Consider the following 11,575-nt stretch of genomic DNA (forward strand, 5'->3'; position numbering starts at 1 on the left):
ATTGTAAAGATTTAATTGTTTCGAGTATAACATAACATGACTTAATAACTGATTTACAATATTACAATATTACAATATTACAGTAGATATAAAGAATAAAGATATTTAAAACAATTTAATTTAATTTTTTTTAATTTCAAATATTATCGATGAAATTTTCACAAATTATTTATATAGATAAATTATAGTTAAACAAAACAAAGACTAAATATTTTATAACTATATGACAGATCGCAGAGCGAAGTGTATCGCCTTCAGAACCGTATTGATGTTATGGAGGCGGATAAGGATCGACTCGAGCTGGAGACGGAGAAGCAGCAGATGTTGGCAACCAAGTCACGTGAGGAATCGCGTAAGGCTCAGGAGGAACTAGCTCGAGTACAGGAAATGTACGATCGCGCGGCACTGCAACTCGGTCGTACGAAAGAGCATGAGGAGAAGTCAAAGGAGAACATCGATCGGTTGAGTGTAGATCTCGAAATGGTGCGCGAACGCTACGAGAAGTCACAGATCGAGCTGCGACGATTGCAAAACGAGCGTGAGAAGTTGGTGGCCGACAACGAACGCATCAGCTTTGAGCTGGAGCGCGCGCACTCTCAGCTTAACAAGGCGCAGGCAGCGACGGAGAAGACGCAGGAGGAGCTTGCGCGTATGCAACTTGAGATCGAGAAGATGTACGAGAAGCACGATCGTCAGCAGGCAGAGGTGAGAAAGGCGCAGGGTGAGGCGGAACGACTGCGTTCCGAGGCGGAGAACGCGCGCGAGGAGGTCGAGAGGTATGCAACACGCTTCGGCAAGTACCAGGAGAACCAGGAGCGACAGAAGGAAGAGCACGAGTGGGCGAAGCTGGAGGTGGAGCGGCTACGCGACCGTTTGGAGAAGGCGCTGGCGGAACTCGAACGCGCACGGAAGGCTGAGCAGGACGCCTCGAGGCTGCGCGCCGATCTGGAGCGTGCGGAAGGCGTGCGAGGTAAATACCAGTACGAGCAAGAAAAGTGGCAAAACGAAGGTAGTAGGCTACAACAGGAGGTGGATAAACTACGCGAGCGATTGGAAGGCCGTGAGGCCGAGCTGAAGAGGACGCAGTCGAACCACGCCGAGCTCGAGGCGAAGCTGCATGAGGCGCAGCTTCAGCTCGAGCGGGCGCGCGATGAGACCGGCAAGGCTACGGCACAGCAGGAACGCAATCGTTCGGAGATCGAGCGTGCGCGAATCGAAGCCGAGAAGATACGCGATCGACATGACAAGGTGAAGATACGAGCTGATGCGCTCGAGGCAGACAATGAGAAATTACGTGTCGAGATTGTGCGGCTGGAGCGGCTGATGCAGACCGAGGGTAAGACGAGATCCGAAAGCGCAAGTATTGAAGTAGAACGTCTACGAGCCAGTCTGGACAAGGCGATCGTGTCGCGTGATCAGGTTGAACTTGAGGCTGGCAGACTCGCAAAAGAGCTCGAAAAAGCACATCTGCAAACTGCTAAATATCAGGAAACTACCGAGGCTAGTAAGAAGGAACTTGAACGTCTCGCCGCAGATGTGCAATTGCTGCGAGACGAACGCGATGCGCTACGCCAGGAATTGCGCCGCGTGCAACAACAACAACAGCAGCAACAGCAACAGCAGCAACTCGCTGGTAACGAAGAACTTGCCCGGATGCAGTACGAGCTGCAGCTGGCGCAACGTGAACGCGACAAGATGGCAGCAATCTTGGAGAACCGAGAGAAACACTCGGAAAAGATGAAGGAGAAGTGGGAAGCAGACGCAAAGCAGTTGCAGGTAGAGCGCGATCAACTGGTTATACAACTGGAGAAGTCGCAGGAAATGCTGGTCAATTTCCAGCAGGAGCTTAGCGCGAACGAGGCTGAGCTCGAGCGTCAGCGCGAAGAGGCCCGCCGTCTCCAACAGCGAGCCCACGCGCAGACACCCGATCGCGCTGCCAAGGAGGCACTTGATGCGCAAATGCGCGAAGTACAACGGCTGCAGCAGCAGGTACAGAGTGTGCAGCAGGCGCAGCAAAAAGAGCGACAACGCGCCGAACAGGCAGAGAAGCGAGTGCAGGAGCTGCAGAAGCAGCTGGCGTCGCGCGGCACCGAGACGGTTCAGGCTGACGCGGCTCAGCTTGAGCAGTGGCGGAAGTTATGCGAGACGGAGCGACAGCGGGCAGACACTGCTGAGCGTGAGGCCGGTGACTTGCAGAAGCGGATACAAACGACGGAACGACAGTTGCATGCACATCAACAGCAGATTCAACAAATGCAGGTCACCATGCAACAACAACAACAACAGCTGCAGCAGCAACAGCAACAACAGCCCGCACAACAGAACGGTCAAGAGGTCGTCAGGCTGAGAAAGGAGCTGGATCGGGCGTGCGAGGAGATTCAACAGGCGACAGTGGAGCGCGAGCGGTTCCAGGCACAGCTCGAGATGCTGTGCCAGGAACTGGAAAAGAATCAGGTTAGCAGCCGCAGCGGCGACGGTTCCGACGCACGTGTCGGCCTCACGCCATGCTCGCTCGCACTGCTGACGACAGTTCACAATTCAGCTATTCACATCACCAATTATCACCATAATAAGCACCATCACTATCTCCATCAGTACCTCAACTGTTACCATTACTATCATTACTATCCTGCGCACTCTGCCCGCATTCTATAAACAAAAAAATATCCCCCAATGTGCAAATCGAATCGATTATTGAAAAAGCAGAATGATAAATCTCGTCTCTTCTTCTTCTTTCTTCTCTTCTTCTTCGATTTGAAGACAGACGCGTCCAATAGACTGTCACACACGCCGCCAGAAAAAAATATGTAACGAACAAACATATACATATATATATATATATGTGTGTTAATATGCGTGATTCGGGATCAACCAGACACGCTGCACCATTCACGTGCGCACATATCACTTATTGTACATTATACATGTGCGCAAGCAGATATCCGCAGCACAGTGCAACGCTCCCTTCATCAGAAGATCATTATTCCAACAACGATCTTTCCTTTCTTAATTCCTTTCTTCCAGACAATATTTCCAAGCACTATTATTTGTCGCTCATTGCTATCAGAATATATGTTCAAAGTTTTTATTGTTATGATTATATATATAGTCTCTGTTGGTTTTTATCGTTATTGTTATTATTACTGTCAACGTTAATTATTATTATTAATTATTATTATCGTTGTTGTATTTTAGTTGCCCAATGGCCCTGTGATTATTATTGTTATATGATAAAGAAAGCGAACGCAAAAATATAGAACAACTGATAATTGGCACATAGATAAAAAAATTAATTGTCTGAACACAGACATTAGAAATGGAATGATAAATAAGTCAATGAAAAAATAAAATAATTGATTATAGTTTGTTCGTTCGCTTTCTCTCTCTCTCTTTCTCTCTCTCTCTCTCTTTCTCTCTCTCTTTCCCGATTATTATTACTATATTTAGTCATATTATTATTATGGCTGCGCTTATGTCGCGTTTAAACGTGGCAGCAAGGAGTGAAAAAAATTTATGTTGAAAAGCATGCTCTGCATCAATAAGATGAGGAAGTATCGCTTCATATTTTTATTTCTCTGATTTCTGAAATTATCTTCTGTGTAAAAAGCATGCAAGGATGTAAACCTTTATAAAAGTATGTCAGAGAACTCTCAAAGAAACGGTATTCTCCTCTCTATAATTGGTGCATCTCGAGCGTTTGCTCACATATATTTCTCATTGTAGGTATATACGTTGTTTTATATTATACTCTCTCTCGTCACGTTTTTATTACAATTAATATATCTCTCTGTATGTATATACATATCTCACTATATATTATATAATATTTAGATATGAAAGAGTGCCTGTGTTGCGATTCATTTTATTATTATTACTATTATTATTATTGTTGTTGTTGTTGTTGTTGTTGTTGTTATTATTATTATTATTATTATTATTATTATCATCATCATTATTATTATTATTATTATTTATCTTCATGCCTTCATAATTTTGTTCACGTCGACCACTTGGTCGATAGAACGCAGCTCTCAATCTTCCCACAAAATCTATTTTACGTGCAGTAATTTTATGTAATTTCTAATAATCAGTTATAGAAAAAATAAAAATATCAATCGATTTTTATTCATAAAAATAGGAATACTGAGAGTTAGTGTGTAGTCTTATGATCTAATTGCACTTTGGACATTGAAGTTTATATACCATCAAATTATGGCATTAACAATACATTAAGCCACAGTAGATAGTCGTCGGTTTTGCATTTTGGAATAGTCATAGCTCTTACAGCACACATCAGCTTCTCTTTCTCTCTTTGTCTCGCAGTTGATTTTCTGGCTAATCCAGAAACAAATTAATAAGTTATGCATGCGAGGAAAAGTACGAGGGATGTGCTACAATTGATTCCTTTCTAAATGCAGGTGGATTTGCACGAAGCGAACAAGAAACTCCAAGCTGGCGCCGCGAAAGCTGGTGCCGATACTATTCAAGAGAGGAAACAGATGGAAGATCAAAGACGACAATTGGACGAACAGAGAAGACAGATGGAAGAACGAGCGAAGACCGTAGATCAGAAAGCTAGGACAATAGAGGAAAAGGAGAGGATGCTCCAAAATCTCGACCAAGATCTCAAAAAGAGAAAGGCGAGAATGGATCAACTGGAGCAACAATTACAAAAGGTAATTATATTGTTTGTCAAAACATTCTTTTTATATAAACGATTATATAATATAATATTTTAATATTAATAATTTTAGTTGTATATATATATATATAATTACAAATATTTATAATGACCATATTGTAATCTATTTAATTGAAAAGCGGAAGTTATGGCGTACATAGAAGCATAACATCAAAAGTTTTAATTTCGGATTTGAGAAAATTTATTGGATGTGGGAAAAAGTTCGTAGCGTTTTTCCCGCTAGATGGCATTAAATGCTCAGCAGTCGGCAACTAATCGCATCGGCAACACTAGTCGTGCGTTTAACAAGTGACATTTTAACCTTTGTTTTGAGCCGAAAAAGATTGAAATCGGTGAAGTGGATCAAAAGTTATTTTATTTTGAAAATGGAAATAAATAAGAAAAAAATTCGCTACATTTTGCAGTATCACGATAAAGGCAAGAATGCTGCACAGGCTTGTGAAAAAATTTGCGCTATTTACAGTGAAGATACTTTATCAAAATCAGCAGCATGGAAATGGTTCGCTCGCTTTCGTGCTGGAAATTTCGTGAAAGATGAACCTCACTCCGGTCAACCAATCATTAAAAAGTCCGATGAAATCATGGTAAAAGTCGAGCGTGATAAGCATGTGAGCACTGCGGAAATTGCCAGGAAACTAGGCATCGACCACAAAACAATTTTAAATCATTTACACAAAGCTGGATACAAAAAGAAGCTCGATGTGTGGGTTCCTCACGAGTTGAGTGTTAGGAACATGACCGAATTAACATTTGTGATACGCTACTGAAACGGAATGAAATTGAACCATTTCTGAAGAGAATGATAACTGGTGATGAAAAATGAATCACCTACGACAATCTAATTAGAAAAAGATCGTGGATAAAGAAAGGAGAGAAGGCGCAAGCAAAACCTGGATTGACGAGGAAGAAGGTGATGTTGTGTGTGTGTGTGGTGGAACTGGAAGGGAATCGTTCACTATGAGCTGTTATCGTCCAATCAAACAATTAATTCCGAATTCTACTATGAACAATTGCAGAGATTACAACAAGCAATTGAGAAGCCAGAATTAATCAATAGGAGAATTAATCAATAGGAGGTGTCGTCTTCCATCACGACAACGCTCAATTACACACATCTTTGATGACTCGACAAAAATTGCGAGAACTTGGCTGGGAAATTTTAATGCATCCACCGTATAGTCCTGACATAGCACCCTCAGACTATCATTTGTTTAGGTCTCTGCAGAACTCTCTTAATGGTGTAAAGCTAGCTTGACAGACAAAAGAGGCCTGTGAAAATCACTTGAAGCAGTTTTTCGATCAGAAACCACAAAAGTTCTATCGCGATGGAATTATGGCTCTGCCCCAAAAATGGCAAAATATTATAGAAAATAATGGAGCATATTTGGTTTAAATAAATTGATTTCAATATTCTAAGAAAAACACTTTAATTTTACTAAAAAATCGCCACGAACTTTTTCCCATATCCTATATCAATATTTACTAAGTTTATTTAATTTTTATTTTTAGTAAAAATTATTACTTTATTATTTAAAGAAATAAGTCATTCTCTTATTAATAACACTGTATAATCTTACTAAATGTATTTGTTAAACATGAATGAATTCATAAATGATTTTTTTCATTAAATTTATTCAATTTAAGAGTGGCGGAGCGCCGGACAAGAGATTAGCAGAAATGCAAAAGGCTCTCGAAATTACCGAGAGGGATTTGGAAAAAGCAAAAGAAGAATCAGGCAGGAGTGCCGCCGAGACCGAGAGGCTATTGCAGCTCGTGCAGATGACACAGGAGGAACAAAACTCAAAGGAGAAACAGATCAGAGATCTTCAAGAGTGAGTATATCAAACACGATAACGAAAATATATCTAAATTAGAGCCAAATACAAGGTGAACGCGCATGTAATTAAATTTTATTAGTATAATACAATAAGTTATAGACATTTCAACCCAACATCTCTTTTAATTTGTAATACTGATTCTGTATTCATTTTATATTATGTTATATTTCAAAGATATAAAACAGTAGTTCTTCATTACTATGTATGCACAATTTCATATGATATTCTTAATTAAAAATCAGGAGATAGTGTTTCGGCGCTAAGCCGAGAGATAAGCATAATATAACGTGAAATAAATTGCTTATTTATATATTTTTTAAATATTATGATAAAATAATTGTACAGAAAAAAACAAATTTATTATTGGGAGTACAAATTAGTTCGGGCCGTTTCCCTAAAGATGGCTCCAGCTGTTGTGAATTGTTCTTAATGAGAGCTGATTTTGGCGGTTTCAGAGAAGTTAAACATCTGCTAATAATATGCAGTTTATATCGCTTTGAATTTCATACAAAAACTTTGATTTTTACTGTGTTTGAAATGTCGAATTTTGTGTTAACCAAGCAACATTTGTGGAAGGTTTTGATTTTCTGCTTCAATTGGAAGAAAAATGTGGCTGAAGCCCATCGAGAATGCTTGTCGAAGTTTATGGTGACACTGCTCCAACTAGGCTACAATTGATTCGTTTGAGCCGTGCATAGAAAAACGGCCGGAAAAACGAGCAAATACATGATAAAGTTATTCTTTTTCATGACAATGCTGGGCCTCATATCGCTAAAGTCGTAAAAAAATATTTGGAAACGCTCAAATGGGATGTTTTATCGCATCTGCCGTGTTCTTCGAACATTGCTCCTTCTGATTGTTCTGACTGGTTGTTGAAGGATGCAGCAAGTCACCGGTTCATTTCTTTCGCAGAAATCGAAAATTGGCTCCAAAATTGGATCGCCTCCAAAGACGAGTCATTTTTTCGAGATGAAATTCGAAAATTGCCTGAGAGATGGGAAAAAGTAGTAGGCAGCGATGGACAATACTTTAATTGATCTGTTCATTCATTTTGTTTTGAAATAAATGTATTTTTTAACTGACCGAACTAATTTGTACTCTCAATAATAAGTTTATATAATAAGTTTAAATATAAATTATTTATTGATTTTTTTAAAAATATATATATTTTGAAATAAATTAAAATAATTTCTACTAATTCTAAAACTACTAATTCTCTTAATTTCTTCATCGCAGAGCACTCAAAATCGCACAAGCCAAGTTGAAACAAGCTACAACTGCACAGCAAGAGGTCAGTATATTTCATACTTACTTGCGGAGTACTGATAATAAGAAAAATATAAATTAATTAATTTATATTAACACATTCTTCTTCTATTTATTAACCTACTAACTACTTGTTTTCTGTTATTTTTCACGCTGCTTTTGGATATATATACGAAATTCACATATGTTTCACGTATCGCCGTGCATATCCTCTGTGCGTATTTCCTTTTGGTTTTGCGTTGACAATACAACGAATATAATAAAATAAAAATATTACAAATTTTTCTCTCGAACGATGCTAATAGGCGGGACCCGCCGGATTCCTAAAAAGCTTGTTTTAAAGTCGATTTTTGTTGGGGACGCCTTCTCCGTTCTTTTTAGTACAATTTGCATATTATAAACGAGACTTTACGAGTATAGACGTATATACGAGAAACTTAAACGAAGGATTAATGGACAAAACTCACGTCGAGACATATAATTATTTTACGTAAAATGCTACGACCATTGTTAACGTATTCAATAATTATAGCGAAAGGATAATAACGATAATAACACAATAATAACTTGATATAAATATAAATATTGAGAATATATAAATATTGAGGATAAAATTATTAATATAAATATATAAATATAAATTTAATGCAGAGGATAACTTATAAATACATATTAATACGACGACGCGAGAAAAGACAACGGAAACAATAACGTTAATTAATTATTATTAAGAAGAATCCGGAATATATATACATATGTATAAATATATAAATATATATATATTGTATATATATATATATATATATAAATATATATAAATATTCATACTTATATACTGGCGTATACACAAGAGATAAAATATACGCGCATCCATCTGTATATACATACTATATAACTTACACGGCCGCGGAAGATATACGTATGTAGATGTATATATATTTATGCACACACGTAAATATAAATATAAATACGAGTTTAAATCGAGAAAAAAAAAGAAAAGACAAAGGAAAATCAGATGGTGAACGGCAGACGCGAAGAAAAAGAAGGCAACAACAAAGAATTGCAAAAAGATAATTTAACAAATGATTATTTAAATATACTGAGATAAAAGAAAGAATGAAGATTAAAGATAATATCTCATCACTTGAAGATGTACTTTCGCGTTCTTCGTATCGCTCGATGCATGTATACAGATAAAAAATGCACATACACATACATATACATTCATCTTGATCTATTTCCTTCTCTGTGCTTCCACCTTTGTTTTCGTTATCGCCATCCCGTACATTTTACCACTTTGCCAACGAATGTCGCTTCGGTACGCATATCGCACGCTAGTCTCAGGATAACAAGGACGAGTCTTCTTGGCGAAAAGCACTAGAGGCGAAGAACCATGCCATATTGCTGGAAAGAACGTTGGAGAATCTCCAGATAGAACACAACAAATGTAAGGACCCGTTGGGTGACGCGAAACACATTGAATCTTGGAAGGAGGAGACGGAGACGATGAATCAACACATCATCCAGCTGGAGCAGCAATTGAAATGCTGTGAGGGCCTAAAGGACATTAATGGGCATGACAGAATATCAAACAAGAATATTGAAACGCAACTGAAAGCGTGCGAAAATTATAGTCTAAACGCAAAGGATCGGCGTATCCTTGCACTGGAGCAGCAAGTGGCAGCCTTAAAAAATTCCTTGAAAAATTACAGCACAACAAAATTCTCAGAAAAGGATAACAGCGATGAAAAAACGAATATGAAAGTGAAGGAGTCTTGGAAACAAGAGATCGAGGCAAAGAATCAATACATTATTGAGCTGAAGCAGAAAATAGTGTTGCTAGAAAATCTACGGAAAAACGTGGATGCGCAGAAAATGCGCGATCTTGAAAAAAGAATCAATAGGAAATCCAAACGGATCGTGGAACTAGAGAATGCTGTACGAGAACTCGAGGACTTCCTCAAGGAGGATATGAAAGAGATGCGTGATCTGCGGTATCAGATATCGCTCGATAAAGAATGTATTATGAAAATGGAAAAGTGGATCCAGAAGAACAATCTCACAAATGCAGGAATTGATAAAGCGAGAATTATAGAACTGGAGGAAATGGTTACGAATTTGGAGGATTATGTCAAAGAGCATAATATCGACGGCCTTAAACGAAAGTTGCAGTATCGAGAATGCAGAATTGTTCAGCTAGAGAATCAAATTTTTGAGTTAAGAAAACTGTCAAAATGTGAAGAAAATATATCAGGTAAGTGAAATCTTCACTATGATGAAATTTGCTATGTTTAAAAATTTTTAATTATATCATTGTTTTTATTTTGTTTTTAGTCAGAGACCTGTCGAAGGTGAACTTTCTATCTAATAATGAAATAGCTTGTGAACTAGAAGAAAAAAAACAAAAGACAAAGGAAATAATGCACGCCGTGGAAGAAGTTAATAAAATTCAAAAATACGAACAGGAGGAGAGCCTGAAAATAAGGTTGCAAGAAAAAGAGCAAAAGATGAAGGAAATGGGACATGATATTTCGGAAAAAGATAACAGAATTCAAAGATATGAACAGCAAATCGTCGAGCAGCAAAATAAAATTTTGAAAATGGAAAAAGAGATGATCAAAATTGAAGAAGGATTTTATGAAACGGAAATCATTAGTGCGCTGAAAAAAGAAATTAGACTAAAAAATGAGAGGGTGCAGGAGCTAGAAATGGAAGTCAATTCTTTAGAGACATCGCTTGGTGAGAGAATTGATGTCGCGATTGAAGAACTCATCGCCACTCTAAAGGAAAAGGAGGAAATAGAGCTTCAACTGAAAAAGAACCTCGCGGATAAAGAGAATAAATTGGAAGAATTGGATGCGGCTCTTCGCCAGAGCATTGGAATTACGAATGAGATTGAGGCGAAGTTAAAGAATGAAAAGAAGCTTAGAAAAGAATCCGACCGAAGAGTAAGTTAGAAACCTTTACAATATATTAAATTTGTTTTATACATATTGTTTTAGTCATATTCGATTCATATTATTATAAAATAAGCATAACATTTATAATATAATATAATTATTTCAAATAAAATTTATTTATTTTACATGTAATAATTAATAATCATAGTAAATAAAATCATAGTAAAAAAAATACATTTGCAGAAAATCTGTAAATAATTATACATTGTGTGATATTATACCGCTTGAATATCTGTGCAAAACGTATTACCATTAATTGCATAATTTATTTTTTATTTTTAATTAATTACTTGAAAAAATCGATACAGTCATTGGAATGTTTTTTTAAAAAAATACTATTATCTTATCAGATTGCCGAGATAGAGGAAAAAATCACAGTCATGCAAGCTGTTTCAGCCACGAAATGCATCACGTGCAAGCCACTTCTTTACAAGATATTTAAGACCGAAGGGAAACTCGGCCAGTCGACTCAGGAGAAGACTGTTCAACTTCAAGAGTTGCATCAAATTAAGTGGGTGTTTCAATATACAAGTAAAAAAACAGTTGGGTGTATGTGTACAAATATAAGTACTTTTAATAGTTTATTTTAATATTGCTGGCTCCCTTACAGGCGTGATGTTTTAAAAGCTGCCCTTTCCGAAAAGGATGCTCATTTAGCTTTGTTGGAACATTCAGGCATCCAAACTCCGACACAAGCGGATCAAGCGGCGAAATTAAAAGTTGATAAGAAAATATTACTCGATAGATTGAGAGAAGAGGTAATTTAAGAAATTTAAAAAAATCTTCCTTATATATATAATTATATATAT

At 37.6% G+C, this 11,575-nt stretch overlaps 1 protein-coding gene across 3 annotated transcripts in view; it reads left to right on the forward strand.

Annotated features, from left to right (window-relative positions):
* Window positions 1–11,575, forward strand: part of LOC108687219 (trichohyalin-like) — a 31,845-nt gene that overhangs the window by 19,182 nt on the left and 1,088 nt on the right. For all 3 annotated transcript variants that reach the window (XM_018192878.1, XM_018192877.1, XM_018192879.1), the window contains 8 exons: window positions 231–2,454; window positions 4,419–4,676; window positions 6,347–6,534; window positions 7,777–7,831; window positions 9,145–10,060; window positions 10,141–10,754; window positions 11,117–11,277; window positions 11,377–11,524. In XM_018192878.1, coding sequence (XP_018048367.1) covers window positions 231–2,454; window positions 4,419–4,676; window positions 6,347–6,534; window positions 7,777–7,831; window positions 9,145–10,060; window positions 10,141–10,754; window positions 11,117–11,277; window positions 11,377–11,524 — 4,564 coding nt within the window. The remainder of the gene's footprint in view (window positions 1–230; window positions 2,455–4,418; window positions 4,677–6,346; window positions 6,535–7,776; window positions 7,832–9,144; window positions 10,061–10,140; window positions 10,755–11,116; window positions 11,278–11,376; window positions 11,525–11,575) is intronic.

Source organism: Atta colombica, unplaced genomic scaffold, assembly GCF_001594045.1.
Source record: "Atta colombica isolate Treedump-2 unplaced genomic scaffold, Acol1.0 scaffold202, whole genome shotgun sequence".
NCBI classification, from domain to species: Eukaryota; Metazoa; Arthropoda; class Insecta; order Hymenoptera; family Formicidae; genus Atta; species Atta colombica.